This window comes from Pogona vitticeps, chromosome 14 (assembly GCF_051106095.1).
Source record: "Pogona vitticeps strain Pit_001003342236 chromosome 14, PviZW2.1, whole genome shotgun sequence".
Lineage (NCBI taxonomy): Eukaryota > Metazoa > Chordata > Lepidosauria > Squamata > Agamidae > Pogona > Pogona vitticeps.
This window is the reverse complement of record NC_135796.1, coordinates 7,680,068-7,706,393: the sequence shown is the minus strand read 5'-3', so window position 1 is coordinate 7,706,393 and position 26,326 is coordinate 7,680,068. Positions and strand designations below refer to the sequence as shown.

Below are 26,326 nucleotides of genomic sequence, written 5' to 3'. Positions count from 1 at the left end.
CTTTTTTTCCTGGTTTTGGTCTTTTTTTCTTTGGATTATAAACGTTACAACTGCTATCCACCCTCCATTTGACTTTTATTAAAAGCCCAAGTAGATAAAAATAAAAATAAAGTGAGACAGTCTACTGGAATCACAAGAACTGTATGTTATAGGTGGAAAAAAGGAGTAACTTCAAGTTTCAGATTTGCTGAGTGGATTACAAATTTAGAAGTGAATATAAAGATTTGGAAGACTCCTTGAAGGTATACAAAGCACAATTAAAACAAAATACAACAATGACATAGTTGAAAATGAAAATAAAATTAGTACAACATCAACTGTTTTATATACAGAACAGTTATCGAGGAAGATAAAAAGCGCAATTTTTTTTTTGAAAATGCAAATAAGAGATGGTTGGCTTATAAATTAAGAAAATAAAAATAAAAATCAATAATAACCTTGAAAGATGATACAGGAATACAAAAATCACAGCAGGAGGAAATTAAACAAATTATAGAAAGTTTTAATCAAAATTTATACACTGAAAAAGAAATAGCTAAAGATCTATAGGAAAAATACCTGGGAAAACACAGTAAAATGAAGTTAACGAAAGAACAAATTCAGTTATTGAATGAACCACTGCCATCTAGAGAGATTGTCGAAGACTGCTGTCGGAATACTTCAAATCACTAGAAGCTATGTTACTAAAACCATATAACAGACTATTGGAATATATTGAAGAAAAAGAAGAAATTATGTTCAACATGGGCAGGTGTTGATTACTCTCATACATAAAGAAAAAACAGATCCAAAAGAAATAAAGAATTATACATTGATCTCACTTCTAAATGTAGATTACAAAATATACGCAACAATTTTGGCAACCAGGTTGAGAAAGATCTTAATCCAAATAATCCACCAAGATCAATCAGGTCTTTCATTTTCTTTCTTTCTTTTCTTTTCTTTTCTTTTCTTTTTTACCAAAAAGACAGATGAGAGACAATATAAGAATAATAGCCCTGAGTAGACTTTGGTCTAGATGGACAGGGTATTAAATAAATAAATAAATAAATAAATAAATAAATAAATAAATAAATAAATAAATAATATTGAACACCTTAGAATACTATGAAACACATACGGAAAAACAAGTGGCTATGATATCTTCCGCGACACGGAGAAAACTTTCAACAATGTTATTTGGAACTTCATGCCACAACATACAGAAGTAATAGAATCTGGGAAAGATTTATAAAACTAATAAGAGCTATTTATGCACAACAAACTGCTAAAGTAAAAATCAATGGAGAACTAACAAAAGAAATACGGTTGTAAAAAGGAACAAGACAAGGACGCCCCCTGTCTCCACTACTTTTCATCCTTACGTTGGAAGTGCTTAAGAATCAAATTAGAAGTAATGAGTTGATAAGAGGATTAAAAATAAGAGGAGGAGAATACAAATTACAAGCATTTGCAGATAACCTGGTTTTTATATTAGAAGAACCAACTGAATCAATAATACCAGTGATGGAAATATTAGCAACTTTTGGAGAGTTAGCTGGGATGAAAGTAAATAGGGGAAAAACAAAAATACTAGTCAAGAACATCAAAGAAGAGACAAGAATGGAATTAATGAAAAAAATGATTTCCAAGTTGAGAAAAAGATTAACTATTTAGGAACACAAATTACAAAAAAACCTAGTACACTAGTAAAAGATAACTACATGAAACTACTCAACGATATCCAGAAGGATCTCAAAAAATGGCAGAATCTACAATTGTCCTTGATGGAGAGAATAGCGACAATTAAGATGAACATTCTTCCCAGAATACTATTTCTTTTCCAGACTATCTCAGTATTAAACATTTTTCAAGATCTCACTAAGATGGTGCTGAAATTTATTTGGCAAAATAAAAAAAGAAGAATTAAACTAAAGCTATGGAAGATACCAAACAAAGAGCTGGATTTGGCCTTCCTGGAGTACATACTACAGTGGTGCCTCGCATTACGACGTTAATTCGTTCCAGCGAAATCGCTGTAGAACGAAAACGTCGTAAAGCGATTTTTAAAAGCCCATAGAAATGCATTAAAACCCATTTAATGCGTTCCTATGGGCTGGAAATTCACCGTCCAGCAAAGATCCTCCATAGCGCGGCCATTTTCGCTGCCTGTGCAGTGAGGAATCCGTCCCAGAAAACAGCGGGCAGCCGTTTTGTTTACCCGGCGGCCATTTTGAAACCGCTGATCAGCTGTTAAAAAATCATTGCTTTGCCAGAATTGGTTCCCGAAGCAGGGAACCGATCATCGCAAAGTGAAATTCCCCCATAGGGAACATCGTTTTGCGATCGCTTTTGCGATTGCAAAAACATCGACGTCAAGCGGTTTCGTTGTTAAACGGAGCGCCCCTCTTGCGGGCCACCACTGTATAAAGCTTGTGCATTAATCTGGATAAAGGAATGGATGACTCTTAAAAATAATAGACTACTCAAGCTAGAAAAACATAATTTGATGCTTGGTTGGCATGCATTTTTGTGGTACAAAATAAGCTAAATACTATAAATATTTTAATAACCATTTGATAAGAAGATCTCTATTATGGTCCTGGGACAAGATACAATATCAGATAGACAGAAAGATACCAGAGTGGATATCTCCATTAGAAGCTTTTACACAACCCAACCTTATGTCCGTAAACAGACTGCTCAAATATAAAGAATTACTAAAAGGAAATTGCAAATTAAAATCAAAAGATGAGTTAGAAGAACAAGATATATATACAGATTGGTGGGCTAGAATACAACTGGAATCTAGATATATAAAAGTTAAAAAGGAGGGTTTTTATGAAGAGCAAATATCCCTGGATAAAATACTATTAGAAACAGATGACAAATTGATTTTAAAATGTATGAATTGTTATTAGAAATTAAGATGGAAGTTGAAGTGGTAAAAGACTGTATGACCAAATGGGTGCAAAATATAGGACATAATATCAGTATTGATGACTGGAAAAAAAACAGAAAATTATTACAAAAATTACAGATTTAGTAAACTTTAAAGAAAATATATACAAAGTGTTCCACAGATGGCACATTGTCAAAAATGTATAAAGGTACATTAAATGTATGTTGGAAATGTAAATTACAAGAGGGAACCTTGCATCCTATGCGGTGGACATGCAGAGAAGCAAAAAAATTATTGGGTACTAATACATGAATGTTTACTGAAAATTCTGCTACGTAATATACTATTTAAACCAGAATTATTCTTATTAAATATGTTGCCAGAGTTTGGGTAGGAAAGAGAGCCATTTGGTGATACATATAATAACTGCAGCCAGAATCCTATATGCATGGAAATGGAAGAAAACCGAAATATAGTGGTGCCCCGCACAGCGAGGTTAATCCGTTCCGGATTAACCTTCGCTGTGGGAAACATCGCACTACGGAACAGAAAAAGGCATTGGAACACATTAAACAGCGTTTAATGCGTTCCAATGCCATAAAATACTTACCGTTGTGCGATGTTTCCCAGGGGCCGGCAGCCATTTTCGCGCCCTCCCCTCGCACAATGAGGGCGCCAAAATGGCGGCCATCAGCTGTCCGGCGGGTCCAAAATGGCCGCCGGAACAGCCGAAAGGGCCCGGGGTGCAGCGTTTTCGCGCCCTTGGTAAGCAAGGGGAGCGCGCGAAAACGCTGCCGGAAGCCCCGAAATGGTTGCGCGCAGCCATTTCGGGGCTTCCGCAGCGTTTTCGCGCACTCCCCTTGCTTACCAAGGGCGCGAAAACGCTGCACCCCGGCCCCTTTCGGCTGTTCCGGCGGCCATTTTGAAGCCGTGGAACAGCTGATCGGCGGGTCGCAAAGCGAAGGTCGGTAAGCGAGCAGCTTACCGACCTTCGTTCTGCGATTTCCCGCCTATATGGGCACCATTTTGCGATCGCATTTGCGATCGCTAAAACGGCCTCGTAGAGCGAATTCATCGCTCTACGAGGCGCCCGTTGTGCAAGGCACCACTGTACCAAATCGTGAAGATCTTGTGGAAAAGAATATGGTAGTGGTGGAAATGTCGCACACGCATGGAGGGGTGAAATTACATGAGAGAGAGCTTTAGCCCAACCCAGCAGGGCTGAAAATTAGAGGGTACATTGAACAGAAGAAGGCACAGAAATATACTAGTATTGGAAAACATACTAATGAGTATATCTTGCAGTATACAGTTATAGTAATTTTATACCAGTTCAATTGCCACAGCTCTATCCTGTGAAATCTTAAGATGTCTAGGTTGATAGAATTATTTGCTAGTTTGCTCCATAGACTAATACTAGAGCTTTCTAGCAAAGAATTCAAAGTTCCTTATAAACTTCCAAATTTCATGATTATTTCCATCTGTTTCCCTGAAAATAAGCCCTAGTATGATTTTCCAGGATGCTCGTAATATAAACCCTACCCTCAAAACAAGCCCCAGTTAAGTGAAACCCTGCCCTCCACCCTTGTGCAGCAACCAGAAGAGGACATGACTGCATTTGAATAAATGTAGATTGTTGTACATGAAAAAAATAAAACATCCCCTGAAAATAAGCCCTAAAGCAGTTTTTGAAGCAAAAATTAATATAAGATCCTCTCTTATTTTTGGAGAAACACAGTATTAAATAAGAGTCATGGCAGTTAAACTGATATGAAATTGCTCTTTAACTGTGAAGATAGACTATTTATTTAACTTATTAATTTATTTTTTATCATTTGTAGGCTGCCAGTGAGAGGACAGAAGGTAGTTCACAATATTTCAACATTTAACAAGCAATAACAAAAACACAATAAATTATAGATTAAAAAGCAATTAAACTATAATAACAATTAAAATCCATTGAGGGAGGAGCTTCGTCTTGGTGAAGCTAGCAGCTCCCGGGAATAGCTCCCGGGAAAAGCTAGAACCACTTCGGTCTGGGACCCTCCCAGAAACGGGGGGGGGGGCAAGGAAGAGTCAGGAGAGACCCTTCTGCAGCAGTTGGTGAGCCACAGAAGTTAGAAGATTGGGCAGCAACTCGATTTTTCTTTCTTCTGGAAATTCACATCAGCACAGACGAAGACGGGCGCCATTTTTGGCAACCAGCCAAAGACAGCTCCGTTCGCCGAGAATAAGAAAACAGAAGCACGGCGAAAGTATACATCAAAGTAAGTGGAAGCCCTTGTTCTATGAAAAACCTCATTAAATAAAGAACAAGTGATTGTGTGCAAATTTATGACCAAATGAGATAAGGAGTGGCATTCCTAGCATACCAGCTTTTACTCAAGCTGAAGGTCGAGTCATTTCTAAAGGAACAGCCAGGCAGAAATAGCTTGCATCTCCATTAAAGGAGGAAAAATAACTCTTAAAGAATCAACTGACAGGCTTTGAAAAAATAAATTCTGTTGCAAGCTGTTCACTTTGGACCCTTTTCCTCTTTGGATATATATTTTTAGACTGTGTGGGACTCTGCTTTCCGTGGATAATATATTTGCCAGGACTCTGATTGCTGGACCTCCCTTTTCGGGGGAGGAGAAGGAAGTCTCTGGAAGTAAAAGGGAGAAGAACGGACTGTGAGCTGTGAACTGGGGGCTATGTGGTTTGAACTGAACTGGGATCTTGACAAATGACATTCTAATAATAGAGTCTTGCCGGGTGAAGGTTAAAACAAACTTGGAGAAGAGAAAAGAAGGGAAAAGAAGAAGCAACCGGTCTGAAAGTTATCAGCGACGTGGAAAAGGACTGGACTACAAAGACACTTGAGAGATTTATGTTTTAGATTCCATCTCTTACTTGAATGTACCTGCTATCTTATTGCTAATATTGTACAGTTGCAAGGTGAAATATTAGAAATATTGGATGTGTATTGGGGTAAAGGGGAGAGGGAATTTTAAGTGAAAATAGTGGCAACAGAAAATGGAACCTCCCCCTGAGAAAATTACAGATCGGTGGCTAGACTGGAAAACCTCTTTTCAGATGTCACTGTTGCAAAAATGCATGCAGGTAAATTATTATATTGACCAGATGGAAGACGTGATTGGAGGCTCTAGGGGAGGGAAGGTAGCGGAGGTTAAATTACACCAAAAAGAGATCTCAGAACCGGCTGTATTGATGAAGATATCAGATAATATACAAGGGATGGAGGGCCACCCAGTAAGCGATGCAGCGATAGTAGATAAGAAAACTGAGGTTGAAAAGCAAACTTTGAATGATATTGTTCCCCCTTTTAAAATATGGAAGAAAAAAGAGTCGCAGAAACAAAACAAGCACAGGGAGGAAAGGGGAGGGGAGAGCAGAATTTATATTATTTTGGGTCTGTTGAGTGTATTCTTAAGAAAAAAGGAGGGTGAAAGAGGGGATATATTTCACAATTGGCCTTGGTGTTCTGATGCTGTGGGAATAACATAGATTTAAGCTGTATTACACGTATAAATTGAAAGCTAAAGAGGTTAATACATAGACAAAATAGTCAAAAGAAGAAGAAAAAGAAGAAGAAAGATGAACCTTTATTGGAACATGAATAGATTAGATGTTTATATACTTGATATGAAAGATTGAATGATTATGCATTTGATGTTTTCCTATTCTCAAAACCCTTTTTCCATCCCCCCCACTGCCCTTTGCCTTTTGTATTCCTTCCCCATTACCCAACAGTTTTGAAAATAAAATTAAAAAATTAAAAAAAAACAATTAAAATCCATTAATTCAAAGCATTTGGAACTTAAAAAGCACACTTAGAAAAGCAAAACACCAATATCCAGGGACTCGATCATAGTTCTTAAAAGCTTGCCGGGCACAATTCAAAGTGCTGGTTTTAACCTATATAGCCTGAGTCCAAGCTATCTCAGACCACATCCTTTATGAGCCTGCTGAAGCGTTAAGATCATCAGTAGACACCTTTCTCTTGGTCCCACCACCTTCACAGGCGCATCTGATGGGAGCACACGAGAGGGCCTTCTCTGTCGCTGCTCCCAGACTCTGGAACTCCCTCCCACGGGAAGCTAGGCTGGCCCTGTCATTGCTGTCCTTCCAAAATCAGGCAAAGACCTTTCTCTTCAGGCAAGCCTTCCCTCAGTAGCCAGCTACGTGTGTGTGATTTTTAGCTAGATTACCAAGCATTACTGCTTTGACTGGATTTTTAGTACTAGTGTTTTCCATTTTTGTGTTTTCCATTTCTCAGAGTGGCAAATTTTTTAATTTTTGTATACTTATTGATCTTTGCCTTAATATTGCCTATTAATGATGTAAGATGCCTCCTTATTTATTGTTCATAGTTTTAAATATTGTCTTTTAATGATGTTAACCACTGTTGTATACTCATTATTTTCAGCTTTAAATATTTTCTTTCAGTTTTATAAGCTGCTTTGGGTCCTTCTTAAGGAGAAAGGTGGGGTAAAATATTTTAAATAAATAATTATAAAATAAATAAGAGGTGGGTCTTGAAGGATAAAAGAGAGGGGGCTAGTCTAACCTCTCGAGGGAGAGCCTTCCACAACCTGGGAGCAGCCACAGAGAAATACTCCACAAACTACAGTGGGGTCTTGACTTGAGAACTTAATCCGTATTGGAATGGGACGTGGTGGCGCTGTGGGCTAAACCGCAGAAGCCTGTGCTGCAGGGTCAGAAGACCAAGCAGTCGTAAGATCGAATCCACGTGACGGAGTGAGCGCCCGTCGCTTGTCCCAGCTCCCGCCAACCTAGCGGTTCAAAAGAATGCAAATGCGAGTAGATAAATAGGGACCACCTCGGTGGGAAGGTAACAGCGTTCCGTGTCTAAGTCGCACTGGCCATGTGACCACGGAAGATTGTCTTCGGACAAACGCTGGCTCTATGGCTTGGAAACGGGGATGAGCACCGCCCCCTAGAGTCGAACACGACTGGACAAAAAATTGTCAAGGGGAACCTTTACCTTTACCTTATCTCAAGTCAAAAAGTCTGTAGGTCAAGTCTCCATTGACCTACAGTGCATTGAAAACCGATTAATCCCGTAACAGGCCGTTTTTGTTCCATTTTGGTTTTTTTCTGGTCTGTAAGTCAATTCTCAGGCTGCAAGTCAAACCTAAATTTTGCGGCCAGAGAAGTCTGTAACTCAAAAAGTCTGTAAGTCAAGCCGTCTGTAAGTCAAGGGTCCACTGTACATCAAATAGTGTTGTTGCACTGGGATGGAATAGCTCAAAACAATCACCATCCATTTAATTTAGGAACAGGATTGGTAGGAAACCAGCTCAGAACAGGTAGTCTTACCTGGCATGTGTTTCCCAGAGTTTGATGCCCATGCGCTGATCCCACACACAGACCAGTCCTTCTTCCCCTCCACTCACAATCTTCCACTCATCCATCTGTACAGCAGAGACCCCATGCTGGTGGCCATAGAGTGAGCAGACAGGTTTGCTTTGGCGAACATCATACACCCTCACCCTAGAAAAAAGAAAATGAAAGCAGTCCATTCCTGTGGCACATAGATTGGCAAGTGGGTTTGTTCATAAACACCACTACTGTATTATATAGCCCTGTTTTCATCCCAATGAAAATTAATGTCAGCAAAATCAGCTTAATATAGTGCTGCAACTACTTGTACGGAGTCATTACCATCCTCACTGACTAGGCAGGAGAGCCGCATTTCTAAGTTGGACTTTGACAGAAATGAACGATAGATCATCTATTGCCACAGAAACATTTGTTCCCATTCATCTGTGCTTTCATTCCTTACCTTAAATGCCACTTCCTAACTGTTATGGTCATTATGATTGTACATGTTGTATAATTCTGGCAACACATCATAATAAGGGTATGGTCAAGTTGAAATTTTTCAGGAAGAAGGTGATCAAAATGTTAATGAGTCTGGCCCTAAGAGGAATTGTTTGAGGGATGTATAGGCTGGAGAAGAGAAAATTGAGAAATGATATAATAGCCAGTGAAGGACTGTCACATAGATGGAGCAAGCTTGGTTTCTCCTACTCCTGAGGGCAGGATATGAACAGCTGGATTCAAATTACAAAAAAAGATTTTGACTAAACATTCAGAATAACTTCCTGATAGTAAGAGCTGTCTGATAATGGAACAAGCTATCTTGAAAGGTGGTGGACTCATTTTCATTGGATCTTTTCAACAGATGTTGCATGGCAATCTAAAAAGGATGCTTTACCTGTCAATTTCCTTCACTGGGTGGGCAATTCTTGGAATATCTTCCAACTCTGTGATTTGGGGGTGTACAAAACCTTTGGCTCTCCAGATGTTTGAGACTACAGCTTCCACAACCCATTATTACAGGACATCCTTATTGTTATGTGCTGCCAAATCACTTCTGACCTCTGGCAACCCTATGAATGAGGGCCCTGCTCAGTTCTTGCAAACCCAAAGCTCAGGCCTCCTTTATTGAGTCAATCCATCTCCCATCTGGTCTTCCTCTTTTTCTACTGCCCTCAACTTTTCCAAGCATTATTGCATTTTCTTCATGTGCCATCTGTATTGAAAGTGTGACCCCATAAAACGTGATTAGACTGCAACCTGAATCAACTATAGATAATATAGCCAATGTTAAGGGATGGTGGGGATTGGAGTTACAAATCAACTGCATCCAAAAATGTGCATTTTTGCATCTTTGGTCTGGAGGCTCAAGCAAGCAAGTGGAAAAGTTAATGACTGCATGAGCACAGGATCAACATCTTCTAAGTTTTATAACCCAAAATACAGGAAATGAAGATGGAGGAAAAATACAGAGCACAGAAGGAAAACATAATCCAGAAATCAAATGGGAAAAACTACAGAAGCTGCTGAACAGGAGATCAAAGTTACTCCATGGAAAACAATCTACTTCTGAAGCTTAAATATACACACAGATAACATCTCACCAAAGAGAGGCTCACAATGCCAGAACTTCTTTTTTCCAGGATTACAGTTCTGATCTGGAACATGCTCTTTAAAAAAAAAAAAGAGCTTCTCCTCCTTACCCCTCTCTCTAATGAAATTACTCCATAGGGGCCCACAAATAACTTTATTCCAATAATTAAAACAAAGATAACAAAGGCTCCAGCTGGATAGAATGTATTTGACAGGCTGGAAGAAAGAAAAGATGATGCTTGGGCTGGGCCTCTCCCAACACCTTCATGTTGCCTGTCAGAGGACATCAACAGATGGAATAAACAAAGCCAGACTTCTTCCTCCCCTGACAAGTGGGAGGGCTTGGTAAACCTCACAGGACAAAAATAGAACACTTACAAGCCCTGTCCCTGATAGCATTGCCTGGCATTCTGCCTGCCAGCACCATGGATGTAGGTTGCCTTACGTTCATTGAATTCTGGCTGCATTTTTGTGGTTTCATTAGTGAGGACCCAGCTTCCAGGCATTCATGCCCAGGGAAAACAAAGGATATTTTAAAGCTGCTTTAAAATTGTCTTGCAAACCTGGATAATTTACACAATTTATTTAAATTTATTTATTTAAAATATTTATTCCCTACATTTCTCCTCAAGATAAGCTCTTTATGATCTAATGGTTGTTGTGGGTTTTTCGGGCTCTTTGGCCATGTTCTGAAGGTTGTCCTTCGTAACGTTTCACCAGTTTCTGTGGCCGGCATCTTCAGAGGACACACAGAGTGCTGTCCTCTGAAGATGCCAGCCACAGAGACTGGTGAAACGTTAGGAAGAACAGCCTTCAGAACATGGCCAAAGAGCCCGAAAAACCCACAACCATTAGATGCTGGCCATGAAAGTCTTTATGATCTCTTTCACAAGTAAGGAATTTGGGAGGAGGAAGTGGGAAGCCGGAATCTGAGAAGCTTAGCTCTTCCTCCATCACTCCTGAAAACTCATTCAGAGCATGCCTGGGACACATATGGCCTATATGTTCCATGTGACCCCCAAAGCCAACTGGTCTGTATATACAGAAGAAATATATTTGCATTTATTGCTGGTTTAACCTTATTATTCATGATTTAGAACCAACCTTTCCCTTCATACATATAATCTGTGATCCTTCAATAAAAATCATTTTTGTTTAAACTCTCTCCTTATTTATCTTAAAAATATCTAGGATCCTATAAACCAGATTACAGACAATAATGCACGTCACATGACATTACACTTTATCAGGAGGAATGTCGTGATTAATTATATCTGAAAAGCCCTTTAACTAAAGATCTGAAATCTCTGAAACATCTGTGAGAACCTCTGTGAGAACCTCTGAGGAGTGTGTGACCCCTAGTCACAAAATAGTGTAATCGCTTTCTGAGGTGGAATGTTGCATTTAGTAGTTCAGTAATTTGGGTGAGTATATGCTATGTCTTAAGAGGAAGATTAGGTTCATAAGCATTGATGAGCCCCAAGCTGGTAGTACTAAAAGTGTTTTTTTTTGCATTTTTGGGTTAATGTGCTACTGACACTTCAATATACCAGCAAAGATGATACATTTCTTTTACTGTTGCAGATTTAGAAAAGGGATGAAATAGGAAGGAAGGAAGGAAGGAAGGAAGGAAGGAAGGACTCAGTTAATGTCTTGTACTTTCTCTGCCTTTTCCTCAGACTGCAATTAGCTGGAAAAGCAAGGAGATGAGTAATCCTTAAAATGCCAGCGCAGAAGCCCACAAAATACTGGATGTGTTGCTCTTGCTCAGACATACTTCCTGTCTTTACTTCCAGCCACTAACATGCAGGGTGGGCTGTCCTGGAGATTGATGCAGGTGAACTCGCCCAAGGAGCTGCCTAGCTGTGTCATGCACTGGCCCGTCTCCAGGTTATACAAAAGGATCTGGAAGAAATGTCACAGAAAGGTTCATGGTCATTGCAAGCAGCATCAATTCATTACTTCTTCCAAGCATGGTGAAAGGACAAGATGGTGCCCCTGTCTCCCCGCTTGTAGCAACCAGACTGGGGATTAGACTTTGTCTAAAAGGGCAGGATAGAAATCAAATAAATAAATAAACAAACAAACAAACAAACAAATAAATAAATAAATAACTTCAGTGCTGAGATAGAACAGCATCCGTTACTGTATCTCAGGATAGCTGGCTAGTCTAAGGAGGTGCAGAGAAATCTACCTGGCTAGAACATATACATCCATCTTTCCAAAACAAAACAAAAAAGAATCAACCAGGTGCTCTAAATGAGGCTGCCTCCATGCCCCTCACCTGATATCTCCTGAGGCAATTGCCTCAATCTGCCTAATGGCAGGGCTGGATGTCACTAACAGCAGCAGTTAGCACAGCTCCACTGGCTGCCAATCCGTTTCTGGGCAAAAATCAAAGGGATGTCTTTAACTTATAACGCCATAAATTCCTTTATGAGCCTGCCCGAAAGTTAATATCACAAGGAGAGATCTTCCTCTCACTCTCGCCGCCTTCAGATTTGCATTTGGTGGGGACATGGGAGAAGGTCTTCTCAGTTGCTGCTCCCAGGCTCTGGAACTCCTTACCACAGGAGGCAAAACTAGCCCCATCTTTGCTGTCCTTCCACAAGCAAGCAAAGACTTTTTCTTTTCAGGCAAGTTGTCTGAGAGGGTTTTTAAAAATGGATTGTTGAACCTTACTTCATTGAATATGTTTTGATGTTGATTATGTTTTTTGATATTATATTAACTGATCCTTGTAATATTGTATAATCACTGTTATTAGCTTAAATGTCTTAATTGTAAGCTGTATCTTTAGGAGAAAGGCTGGTAAACAGATAAACAAGCAATGAAAGGTTTCAGACATTGAAATACAAAGCTTAAATTGTAAACAAGGTTCCTTGTAACGTGTGTGCTTGCTCCTTTAGTTCTAGTTGTGATGGAATCCCACAGGGATATGAGGAGTCATTTGGCCACATGAAAATTAGAGAGAATGTTGATTGTAAACAAAAAAAAAATTACTGTATTTTTCGCTCCATAAGACGCACCTTTCCACAAGACGCACCAAATTTTTAGGAGAAGAAAACAGGAAAAAATAATTTGTTTTCTTCTCCTAAAAATTGGTGAGCCTTATGGAGAGGTCCATCTTATGGAACACACCCTAGGACCCTTTGGAGGCTCGCCCTGCCCCCCCCGGGGGTCAGAGGGGGTGAAATCGCCAGCTTCTGGGACTTGAGGCTTGGGAAGCTTCAGAAGAGTCCCAGAAGCTGGCGATTTCCCCCCTCTGGCCCAGCGGGGGGGGGGCAGGGTGAGCCTCCAAAGGGTCCTAGGGTGTGTTCCAGGATGCTTTAGAGACTCACCCTGCCCCCCTCGGGGGTCAGAGGGGGCAAAATCGCCACCTTCTGGGACTCTTCAGAGGCTTCCCAAGCCTCAAAAGACTCCCAGAAACTGGCGATTTTGCCGGTGCTGGCCCTGTGCAGGGGGGAGCGTGGCAAGGGTCCTGGGAGGCTCCCTCGGACCCTTGCCACGCTCCCCCACCCCCCCATGGGGCCAGGGGGGTAAAATCACCAGCTTCTGGGAGTGTTTGGAGGCTCCCCAAGCCTCCAAACACTCCGAGAACCTGGTGATTTCGCCAGCGCTGGTCCCGTGTGGGGGTGGGAGGAGCGTCACAAGGGTCTGAGTGAGCTTCCAGGACCCTTGCGATGTTCCCTGCACCTGGAAGCTGGTGATTTCGCCGGCGCTGGCTCCGTGGGGGTGGGGGAGCCTCGCAAGGGTCCTGGAAGGCTCACCCGGACCCTTGCGACGTTCCCCCCACGGGGCCAGCAGCGACGAAATTGCTGCCTTCAGTCCATAAGACACACAGACTTCCCCCCCCTACATTTTTTGGGGGGAAGTGCATCTTATGGAGCAAAAAATACGGTAAATCAGAAAATATAAGGGCTTAGTAGCCTAAAAAGGCACATTAAAACAGGAAAAATATTATGGAAGGCATTATAATTGTAAATACCATATTCTTCCGTGTATATGATCCCCCAATGTATAAGGTGACCCCCAATTTTGACCCAGATTAGTCAGTGGGCAGCTGTGAGGGGCGGCTCAGTTTGGCTCCTCCTCCCCCTTCGCCTCCTCCTCCTGCTGCTGCCGCTGCCACCCAATCGCCTCATCCAGTGCCAGAGCTCACCACCTTGTCCGCTGCCTGAAGTGGTGCTAGAGGGGGTGATCTGGAGGCAGCGGCAGCAGTCAATGGGCAGCCCTGAGAAGCGGACGAGCAAGGCTTCTCCTTTGCCTTTGCCTCCTTCCGTGTATAAAATGACCCTCAATTTCTCCTCTAACCATTTTAGGAAAAATTGTCATTTTATACACAGAAAAATATGGCAACCTTTAGCCTTACTAAAAAAGCATGGAATATCAAAAAAATTTAAAATAAGATGTGTCAAGAACACACACAGAGAAAAATATTTGCTCACTCAGCCGTACCAAACTAAAGTCTATGGAGGCTAGTCCATGTCTTCAGTGTATTTTCTCCATGTGGCTTTGTTATCTTTTTCTCCCCTCCAGTGATGCTCACCTGGCATCATTTTAGCTTCTTTGTGCAAGGGTATCGGGCTATCTGTTCCCAACTATTTTTATTGTTGTTGTTTAGTTGTTAAGTCATGTCCGACTCTTCGTGACCGCATGGATCAAAGCATGCCAGGCCCTCCTGTCTTCCACTGCCTCCCAGAGTTGGGTCAAATTCACGTTGGTCGCTTCAATGACACTGTCCATCCATCTCGTCCTCTGTCGTCCCCTTCTCCTCTTGCCTTCACACTTTCCCAACATCAGGGTCTTTTCCAGGGAGTCTTCTCTCTTCTTATGAGATGGCCAAAGTACTGGAGCCTCAACTTCAGGATCTGTCCTTCCAGTGAGCACTCGGGGTTGATTTCCTTCAGAATGGATAGGTTTGTTCTCTTTGCAGTCCAGGGGACTCTTAAGAGTCTTCTCCAGCACCACAATTCAAAAGCATCAATTCTTTGGCGGTCAGCCTTCTTTATGGTCCAGCTCTCACTTCCATACATTGCTACTGGAAAAACCATAGCTTTGACTATGTGGACCTTTGTCGGCAAGGCGATGTCTTTGCTTTTTAAGTTGCTGTCTAGGTTTGTCATCGCTTTCCTTCCAAGAAACAGGCATCTTTTAATTTTGTGGCTGCTTTCACCATCTGCAGTGATCATGGAGCCCAAGAAAGTAAAATCTGTCACTGCCTCCATATCTTTCCCTTCTATTTGCCAGGAGGTGATGGGACCAGTGGCCATGATCTTAGTTTTTTTTTATGTTGAGTTCAAGACCATTTTTTCCGCTCTCCTCTTTCACCCTCATTAAGAGGTTCATTAATTTCCCCTCACTTTCTGCCATCAGAGTGGTATCATCTGCATATCTGAGGTTGTTCATATTTCTTCCAGCAATCTTAATTCCGGTTTGGGATTCCTCCAGTCCAGCCTTTTGCATGATGTATTCTGCATATTTTTATACAACTATTTTTATATCATTTTGCAATTGTTTTCCTTTTATTTTTTACAATACACGTGTTCTTATCAGCTTACTTGGGTTCTGTGATAAGAAAGCTATTGTTTTCATAGCTTTCATTCTTACTTCATTTCCTAAGTGAGGAAAAATTGTGTTGATAAACATTTATATTTGACTATGCTTTCTAACTTTTCATATTCTACCTGTTGCTACTATCGGTCCAAAAATAACTTAGCTATAAAATCCTGTATCATCTGAATTTACATATAGGATGCTAAGATATTGGAACACGTTCATAGGAGGGCAACAAGGATGATCAGAGGGGTTGGAAACTAAGCACTATGAGGAAAGACTGAAAGAATTGGCAATGTTTAGCCTTGAGAAAAGAAGACAGAAAAATAAGAGGGGGTGATAACACTTCAAATACTTGAAAAAATGGCATACAGAGGAGGGGCAGTATCTGTTCTCAATCATCCCAGAGTGCAGGACACTCAACAATTGGCTCAAGTTACAGGAAGTTCGATTTCGGTTGAATATCAGGAAAAACATCCTAACTGTTAGAGCACTAGGACAGTGGAACCAATTAACTCGAGACCTGGTGAGTGCTCCAACACTGGAGACATTCAAGAGAAACGTAGACAATCACCTGGCAGGTTTGATTTATATTCCTGCATCGAGTGGGGGATTGGATTTGATGGCTTTATAGGCCCCTTCCCACTTCACTATTCTATGATTCTAAGAAATTACAAAGTCATCCAACAAAAAGGATTTCGTCAGTGCTCAAAGAGGCAGAAGTTAGGCAGAAACGGTAACCAGAAATCTTCATCTCAAGAACCATAGGTAGCAGTATTACAGTAGAGAGACCAAATATACTAAATCTATCAAATATATGTCCCCTAAGAAAGCCACATTTCCAAATTTGGTTTTCAACCTCCAAAAATTAAAAATTTCTGGATCTACGTCACACATGCCCCCAAAATGTCTTTTCTTTGCCGCTGATTTTAAAACCTCAGAGATTAGAAGAGTGGGTAAAGCACAGCACTCATCTCATGGCATTTATATCCACGTTACAAGTCCCTCATTGGCTCTAACAATGTTACCTCTTCACTGTTTAATAAGGTTGGACAAACAGGACCTCATTTTCTCCAGCTGCTACGGGAGACAAAATCAATTATTCATGCCCCTATGCTCTCATTTGTTTAGACAACACATTAGTCTAATGGCATGCACAGTAAAAGCTGGGTGCATTGCAACCCTCGTCAGATGAGTGAGGATGAAAGGGAAAAGGTAAAGGATGGGATGAATTCAGCTGAACAGCTATAATGCAAACAGGCTGCAAGCATCTTTCTTTAGACTTTTCCATTTTAAATTAAAACCAAAAGCAATGAATCCAAATCAAACAACTTTTTTGTCAGAAGACGCAGCCTTATACTGAGAAAGATAATACATCTTTATTACCTAGTACAGTGGTGCCTCGCTTAACGATTGCCTCGTTTAGCGATTAATTTGCATAACGATGTGTTTTTTAAGAAAATAATATGCACCGTATAACGATGTTTCCTATGGGCGATTTTCGCTTAGTGAAGTTTGGGACCATGCTTCGCATAACAAATGCGATTTTAAGTCCCCTGCTTCACTTAACGATGTTTCTTTTTTCAATTAAAAAGGTGTCTTAGAAGGGTCAAAAACGGTTCTAAATGCTTGGATTCGTTAGAGGACCCCCTAAGTCATGTGCAAACCTGATTTGGCTTTGATCTGACTTTTCGTTAATTTATGGTTAATTTTTTTTTCCGGCCCATAGGAACCAATGGACCTGTCAAAATCTGACAGCTCCATGCTTTCCTATGGGGGAGAAAACAATTCGCCATAAATTAACGAAAGTTCAGATCAAAGCCAAATCAGGTTTGCACACGACTTAGGGGGTCCTCTAACGAATCCAAGCATTTAGAACAGTTGCTGTGTCTTCATTAATTTTTTGTGAATTTTTTCTTCCCCCATAGGAAATAATGGAGCTGTCAGATTTTGACAGCTGTCAAAAGTTGGGGGGAAAAATTCACCATTAACGAAAAGTCAGATCAAAGCCAAATTAACTTTTGCATCCGTTTTAGAGGGTGCAGAAGCTACTCCAAGCATTTAAAACCATTTTTGACCCTTTTATGACACACTTAATTTTGCAAAAATTGACTTCGCAAAGCCATTGAAATGTATTGAGTCAGCTACAATACATTCCAATGGAGGAAACATTGTATCGTTTAACGATGTTTCCTATGGGTTTTTTCACTTAAGGACGGCAATCCGTGCCTATTGGAACGGATTAACCGGTTTCCAATGCATTCCTATGGAAAATGGTGTTTCGCATAACGATGTTTCACATAACGTTTTTTTTGGAACCAATTAAAATCGTTATGCGAGGCACCACTGTATTCTAAGCTAGAGATGAATAAATCTGTCAATTTCCATTTCTTTCGCTACCTTATTTTTCATACTTGAAATTTATCTTGCCTCATTTCATCAGTTTGAGTGTTTTTAAACATTTGAAGAAAATGTGTATACATTATTTCCTATATTTTTCTGAACACATTACCTTTCTATGAAAGTCTGCCTAATGTATGGAATTTATGTAAACAGTTTTCATTAATATGATGCTGTTTTATGCTTTAAAAATATAAACAAAATTGTGGAAACAAAATTGTGAATATATTCCCTATTGAAGTGTTTAAGTGGTTTAGCTACCATGTATTGCAATCATAGACAATAAAGGCTACATCCCCATACGCTGCTGTAATAAAAATGGCAGCACCTACTGACTGCAGAAACATAGCCTAAATTTGAGTGTGGTATATGTCTGCAGTCTTCACATGAATTCCTGTTAACTAATCTGTTCACTGCCTTATATACAGTGGTGCCCCGCAAGACGGGTGCTCCGTTTAACGATGAAACCGCTTGACGTCAATGTTTTTGCGATCGCAAAAGCAATCGCAAAACGATGTTCCCTATGGGGGAATTTCGCTTTGTGATGATCAGTTCCCTGCTTCGGAAACCGATTCTCGCAAAGCGACGATTTTTTAACAGCTGATCAGCGGTTTCAAAATGGCCGCCGGGTAAACAAAATGGCTGCCTGCTGTTTTCTGGGACGGATTCCTCGCTGCACAGACAGCGAAAATGGCCGCACTATGGAGGATCTTCGCTGGATGGTGAGTTTCCAGCCCATAGGAACACATTAACAGGGTTTTAATGCGTTTCTATGGGCTTTTTAAAATTGCTTTACAACGTTTTCGTTCTACAGTGATTTCGCTGGAACGAATTAACGTCGTAATGTGAGGCACCACTGTATAAGCTTTTATTACACAGCTCCTGACATTCTCTGTGTGAGAATACTTGTCTCAAAAAGCATGTAACTCATTCCAAAACAGAAAATAATTCACCAGACTGTTTTCTTTAGGCTTCCCAAAGTGTCAATATTTCCACTGGAAATACTGTACTGAAAACAAGGGGAGGGGAAAAAACAGTTCCTCCCTAATTTTCTACTTTTTTAATCCACAGACCCTCAAATCTTTATGTCCCAGAAGGGTTCAAAAAGCTCCTGACACTGATGGTCAGTGTTGGGCTTGATGGACCAACCATCTGATTGTTTTCTGAGTTCCAGATCAAATCTAGAAATAAAAACAAAATTTGATGAGGCAAATTTGTGTAACGTTGAGATGAAAACAAAGTCATACATAAATGACAAGAAACCAAGTAACCAGAATTCTAAACACAAACTAGGCCAAATAATTAAATCAAGTTTATCTGTAAAAGTAAAACCAATCCTTTAGCAAATGACAGAGAAAGACATTGTGGGGATAGGTGGCGACAACCCATTGGAGTGGAAACTGATCAGAAATGCCCTGCAACTTGGCCCTTTTTGGTCTTAACAGAGAATCAGTATGATACAAAGATTTGTTACTATTGCTATGTGCTGTCAAGTTGGAACCAACCTAGAGAGCCTACAGCAGGACTTTCAAGGCAACTGAGATATTTAATAATCTTAGATTATTTACATTTAAAATTATATTTAATAATCTTAATAACCACAAAGCTGGAAGGGACCCTGTGGATCACTGAGTTCTGCCCCAGTCACAGAGGCAAAGGGGAAGAATTGCACTCCCAAATTCTGGCTCTGCAGCCAGATATTAGATCACGGAGCTATCCAGCAGTTCAGCATTCAAGAAGTGGCTTTATCAGTTCCACAACCCAGTGAGTTTCCACGGTTGAGCAGGGATCTGAATGCAGGCTTCCTGAGTGCTAGTCCATCACTCCATCCACTACACCACACTGGGCATCTCTACAGAGGGATTTTTGTGTCCCACCCACGGCAGGCCACATGAAAACAAAATTAAAAATGGAGGAGCCCTATTCACACTCCCAGAAGTCTCCATAAATGACAGATTTGCATTGGATATCTTGGAATGGTACCCTAAAGCCACGCCTCCCCCAAAATTACATTTTAAAAGTAAAAAGGACCATTTTTGGTCTGGGACAGCCAGCATTGAGGTCTTGTGGGGAAAGTTGGCCTCCAAAGCCTGTTGAAGTTTCCATCCTCTAAAAGTCCCTGCCATGAATTTGATTATGAAAATAGAATAGAGATGTATTTCATAGGATTTATTTCAGAGCAGCAACGAAAAAGCTAGAAATCCGCTTGTGTCCAGGTGCTAATTAGAGAGAAAAAATGTACAAGGTCAGTTCTTCTCCAGCTAAAGGAAAAAAAGTCAAGAAGAGCAAGATGACCTTTATCTTATCTCAACTCCTACGGACAAGGACATAACTTGTTAATTTAAGAAAGATGGGAGAAGAGAGAAGGAGGAGGAGATGGAGGGAGACACAGCCGGACGACTGCCGGAACGCAGCATGAATTTCAGCAGAGGAAAAGCTACTAAAGGACTCTTATTTTTCTAATTAACCGTAAGATAAAATCCTATTTAGAAATGTAGTCAGATTGGTTGTTATTTTCGTTTTATAGAGGAAATGTTTGTTGGTAACGGCTGGGGTAATTTGGAAATGATTGTTTGTGTAAAGATTAGCTTATCTAAATGTGTTTCAAATTAATCTCTATCTTTTTAATAAAATATAAAAAGGCTGTTTGTCTGTACGTTGGCTTCTTGAATAGACCGTCAAGCTACTCTAGTTAATTGGCTACTTTAAAATTGATTTATTTAATCAGGTCACGCGCATGCTACCAATTTAGGGTCCTACATATAAGATAAAGAAGAGTAAATCTTCTAGAATGACTGGAAGTTTTTTATTTAAAAATCGGAGCAGACTTGGGAGAAAGGGTGGAAAAGTTGCCTAGGGTAAAATTAAAGGACCCGGTTTTACCTGAGTAGGAACTGATCATCCTGGACCCCTCTCTTTTACGTGTAAAAGCAGTTTCTTAGGAAACGCTTTTACGACAGTCCCAAGTTAAAGTCAGCACATTTTTCAGGATTTCAAAAACAGATCTCTTCAACTATAGTTTCTACAATGCCCAGTCAGTATCGCTCATTGCCCCACTACCCAGAGATTCTCAGAGTTACGGTGCTAAAATGGTTTATGCAAGAATACAGGCATTTGACTGAATCATGCAATGCATTTAATTATTCCTTTATTTCTTGACACATTGGCTATAAATTTTGTTTCCCCCAGTTTTCATAGTGATTGAATTTAAAGTTTATTTTTAGTTTACTGCATCTTATTTGACAATTTATCATATTTATGTTCTTATATTACTAAATTATTTTTAATATCATAATATTAGTCACGTTAGGCTTCCCTATGGAAAGAAAAATGGGGTAAAAGTAAACTGAATGATCAAATAATTTTTTAAGCTCTAGACTTTATTCTCACATAGCCTGACCGTGTTACTGCATGGCTTTGTGGATAACTGCATAATGTACACAACCTCAAAGCCTTTAGAGTAAGGATGGGATGAAATTATAGTACAAAGAGCTTTCCCAGTAAAAGCAGGTGCAACCACCTTCACTGAAGGACCTTGGGATGTACTAGGTGATGCATCTGGGGGCAGTATTCCTTGTAGGATGTATCACTAGGCCGTAGAAAACCTTTGAGGTCAAAGCTGTGGCAACATGAACGGGGACCTGCAAGGAGACAGACCTTGATGCCAGAAGGTTTTGCAAGCAGAGGATGCAGCTAACCACCTGTTTGTGAACATCAGTAAGAAGATAAGGTAAGCATGTTACCTTTGTTTTGGTCAGGATGCTTCCCCAGAAATATGAGAATAGAAGAGGTCAGTCAAATGCTCTATGGCACCTTTATAGGGCCTTCATCCAGCTGCTTTGATCTGACAGAGCAGGTTCAGACTAAATTCCTCATAGCTATTCTTGAAGTTCCAAGATGCATAACAAATGCACAAATTCGTTTAGAGACAGGCTCACTAACAATGGTAGCCAAAATTACACTAGCCTCCCCTCAGTACTGGCTTAAAATAAATTTTCAATTACAGGGATTACACCCATCTACTTCCAGAGGACAATTTTCAATCAAAGTGGTTGAAAGCGGTCCTAAACAAATTGCAAGTTATGGGCTTCTCTCCGCAAGCAATATTGAGCATGCAATGGGATGAAGCGAAATCAGTCCCTAAACAGAGAATAATGGACATGGAAAGGCAGGTAGATCTTAGTAGATGCCCCAATTTTAGAGTGATAGGCACGCACAAATATTGCTTGCTCCCCATGGCCTATTTATCACAGCTTGAGACATATAAGTTTAGGAAAGCCTTTACTCTGGCTAGATGTGAGGCCTTTCCCTCAGCACTGTTGGAAGGCAGATTTAAGAAGATCCCGAGGGAACAGAGACTCTGCCCTTGTAGATCTGATGAGATAGAACCTATTGAGCATATGATGCTCAGATGTAACAGGCATAACAAGATTCAAGGAAAATATATTACACCTCTCTAAAATGACATGACAAGCCAATCAGACTCGGACTATTGTAACCAATTGTTAATTGATCAAAATCGGACTACTACAGAACTGGTAGCGAAATTTTGGGCGGTATGCCATAGTCGCCAGAATAGATAGCCAATACATTGGTCTTATATTGTTATGTTTGTAGTTTTATTGCTTTTTATTTATTTGATTTGACTTTTTGCAGTATATGTCAGTACTTGAAGATGTGCATTCAATTTTATTTTATGTATGGCTTGATGCTGTAACAATTATTATTATTATTATTATTATTATTATTATTATTATTATTATTATTATTATTATTATTATTATTATTATTATTATTATTATTATTATTATTATTATTATTATTATAATATTTATATCCCGCCTATCTGGTCAGGTCAGGACCACTCTAGGCAGCTAACAACAAAAATACTACTACAATAAAATTAATATATAAACAATTATTAATAATAAAACATTACACAAAGTGAAAGGAACACTAAGAGAGGGAAAGGGTGTCAGGAGCGTCAGGGATTATCTGATGGAAAGGCCTGCCTAAACAGCCATGTTTTTAATTGATTCTTAAAGATACCCAGCGAGGGGGCCACGTGAATCTCAGGAGGTAAGTTGTTCCAGAGGCGAGAAGCCACCGCCGAGAAGGCCTGATTTCTTGTCTTTTCCTTCCGGGCCTCCCTCGGCATTAGGCTCCTCAGCCTCACCTCCTGGCTCGCACGAGTGACACGGGTAGATCTTGGTGGGAGTAGGCGTTCTGCCAAGTATCGAGGCCCTAAACCGTTTAGGGCTTTGTACATGAGCATCATCACTTTGAAGTCGATGCGGAAACGGATGGGCAGCCAGTGCAGTGCGGCCAGAGTGGTTGAGATATGTTGGAATTTTTTCACTCCACTAAGTAATCTGGCCGCCGCATTCTGCACCACCTGTAGTTTCCGCAGCAGCCTCAAAGGTAGCCCCACGTACAGCGCATTACAAGCGCATGCACCAAGGTAGTGAGCACCCCGACATCAAGGTAGGACCGCAGCTGGGCTATCCGCCTGAGGTGAAAAAAGGCAGTGCGGCCCACCGACGCCACCTGGAATTCCATAGTAAGCGCCGGGTCCAGATGGATCCCCAAGCTGCGGACCCCATCCCTGGCGGGCAGAGTCACCCCCCCAAAAGAGAAGGAGCTTCCCAAATCCCCAACTGTGGGGGTGCCCACCCTCAGTACCTCCGTCTTGTCCGGGTTCAGCCTCAGCCCATTCTCCTGCATCCATTGCAGTACGGTCTCCAGGCAGCGCTGAAGGGACAGAACGGCATCTCCTGCAGTTGGAAAAAAGGAGATGTAGAGCTGAGTGTCATCAGCGTACTGATGACACAAGGCTCCACACCCCCTAATGACCCTACCCAGCGGCCTCATATAGATGTTGAACAGCATTGGGGAGATAATCGACCCCTGTGGAACCCCACAATTGAGGCTCCATGGGGCCGAGACACTCTCCCCAAGCTGCACTCTCTGGGGACGGTCCTCCAAGAAGGAACAGAGCCAGGCCAATGCCAGGCCACCTATTCCCAACTCGGAGAGCCTCCCCAGGAGGATACCGTGGTCAATGGTATCAAAGGCCGCTGAGATATCGAGGAGGACCAGCAGAGACACTTTGCCCCTGTTGGCCTCTCTCAATAGGTCATCACACAGGGCGACCAATGCCGTTTCTGTACCGTGGCGCGGCCTGAAGCCTGACTGAAATGGATCCAGGGCTTCTGTTTCATCCAAGAGCGCCTGAAACTGGTCGGCCACCACCCCCTCTACGACCTTGCTTAAGAAAGAAACATTGGCGACGGGCCTATAGTTGCCAATTTCGTCCGCCGCCAAACTAGGTTTCTTCCTAATGGGCCTAATGAGTGTATCCTTGAGGGCAGAAGGAAACCTGCCCTCAAGGAAAGACTCATTAATTATTACAGTGGCCCATTCTGTTGTTGAAGGCCTGGCTGCTTTGATTAGCCAGGCCAGGCAAGGGTCCAAGGAGGAGGTGGTGGCACGACAGCGGTCAAGCACCCTGGCCACAGAGTCAGGCGTAACTGGCTAAAAGGAGTCAAAAATCACTGGGCAAGACGGAGCGCTGGACATCTCTGCTCAACTCACTGTATTCAAAAAAGGAGAAAGGTCCCAGCGGATGGTCTCCACTTTCGATTTAAAAAATGCTGCAAATTGGTCCGGTGTAAAGCTAGGGGGAGGCCCATCACTCAGACCAATTCCGGTTAGGTCGCATACTATACGGAAAAGTTCCGCCTGCTGATTGGACGCTTTGCTTATCCGGCTAGCGAAGTATGCTCGACTGGCAGCCTTTACCTTAGCCAGGTAAAGGTTAGTAGCGACCTTAACAGCTATCCAATTATAATCCGTCGGGTCCTTTCTCCATTTGCGCTCTAGCCATCTCCTGAACCTCTTCAACGCCCGGAGCTCCTGGTTAAACCAGGGCGCCGGGCGATCTCTGTGACGGAGAGAGCATTTAGGAGCGATCATGTCTACAGCCCTAGCCACGGCTGAGAACCAGCCGTCAACCAGAGCCTCGACAGGAGCTCCAGCCAGGTCAGCCGTAACACCTCTCATGGCATCTTAGAATGCAACCGGATCCAGTAGCCTTCGAGGGCGGACCATGACAATAGGTCCCTGCTCCCTGCAAGGGGGAAGAGCTATTTTGAGGGTGCATTTTATTAGCTGGAGGTCCGACCATGACAAGGGTACCGACTCAAGGTCAGTCACCATCGGACCACTCTCGCTCCCATTGATGGAAAAAACCAGATCAAGTGTGTGGCCACCCACGTGGGTGGAGCCGTTGACATGTTGGGACATGTTCAAGAAGGCCATGGTCTCCAAGAACTCAAGAGCTGGCCCAGAGGACTCTGTCCCCGCACGCATGTTGAAATCCCCCAAAACCAACAGCCTTGGGTAACCCAACAGAGCCGCGGAGACAAAGTCCACCAGCTCCGGTAGGGAAATGGCTGGATCGCGGGGAGCACGGTAACCCAGCAAGATCCCAATACCATCCCTGGCCCCAATCCACACGTGGAGAGCCTCAAGATCCGGCTTTACCACCGAAGAGCGCCTAGCAACCTCCAAGCTGGATTTATAAACAATGGCTACTCCCCCCCCCCGACCCTCCAGTCTACCCTGGTGTTGGACAAGATAACCGGGCGGACAGATGAGTGCTAGGGGGGGACCCCCCTCTCCGCCAATCCATGTTTCGGTTATGCATGCCAGGTCTGCATCCTCCTCCAGGATAAGGTCTTGAATTACCTGGGCCTTATTGGATACAGACCTGGCATTCAACAACACCAAGTGTAGAGTGGAGGGGTGACTGGTCTGGCTACCTCGATACTGGGGGTTGGTCACCGTCTCAGAACAATGAACAGCTTTTAAGCATCTGTCTGTCGTTCTTCTAACACGAGCGGGGACGGTGCCAACGCCATATCTCCCCCTACCCGTAATCACAGAGATGTTTTGGGGCCCCTCGCTGGAGGGGCAGGCCTTCCATTCCATGACAAAGAAGGGAAGGGGAAGGAGAGGAAGGGAGGAAGAGTGGGAGGGGAAAAGTAAAAGAAAAAAGAAAAAAGGAGGGAGGAGAGAAGGCAGATGGGGGAGAAGGGGGAAAGAGAAAAGAAAGAGAAAAGAAAGAAAAAAATCAAAATATAAAAGAGGAGGAGGAAGACAGCTGCACGCAGGGAGGCATGCCCAGCTTAGTGGGAACCTTGCTTATAACCATTTTGTTTGTTTGTGTGGGTGCCTATAAATTCAAGAATACAGTGGTGCCTCGCTTAATGGGTGCTCCATTTAGCGATGAAACCGCATAGCGTCGAACTTTTTGCGATCGCAAAAGTGATGTTTCCTATGCGTTTTTTTTGCTTTGCGATGATCGGTTCCCTGTTTCGCTTACCGATCATCACAAAGCGATGATTTTTTAACAGCTGATCGGCGGTTCCAAAATGGAACCTACAGTTAGAAATCTGAATTGCCCACCTTTTTCCGCTGCCTCTTTCTGTTCATAAGTGGAAGCTCCGTTCGCAAGTTGAAGCAAAGTGTTGTGACCGGAGCTGTTTG

General features: G+C 41.9%; 1 protein-coding gene across 1 annotated transcript in view; it reads right to left on the bottom strand.

The window, feature by feature from the left end:
• The window catches only part of FBXW8 (F-box and WD repeat domain containing 8), a 109,801-nt gene that overhangs the window by 9,142 nt on the left and 74,333 nt on the right, over positions 1 to 26,326 (bottom strand). Inside the window, exons 8-9 of the mRNA XM_020813590.3 lie at positions 11,598 to 11,725; positions 8,225 to 8,398 (exon numbers count right to left, since the gene is read on the bottom strand). Coding sequence (XP_020669249.3) covers positions 8,225 to 8,398; positions 11,598 to 11,725 — 302 coding nt within the window. The remainder of the gene's footprint in view (positions 1 to 8,224; positions 8,399 to 11,597; positions 11,726 to 26,326) is intronic.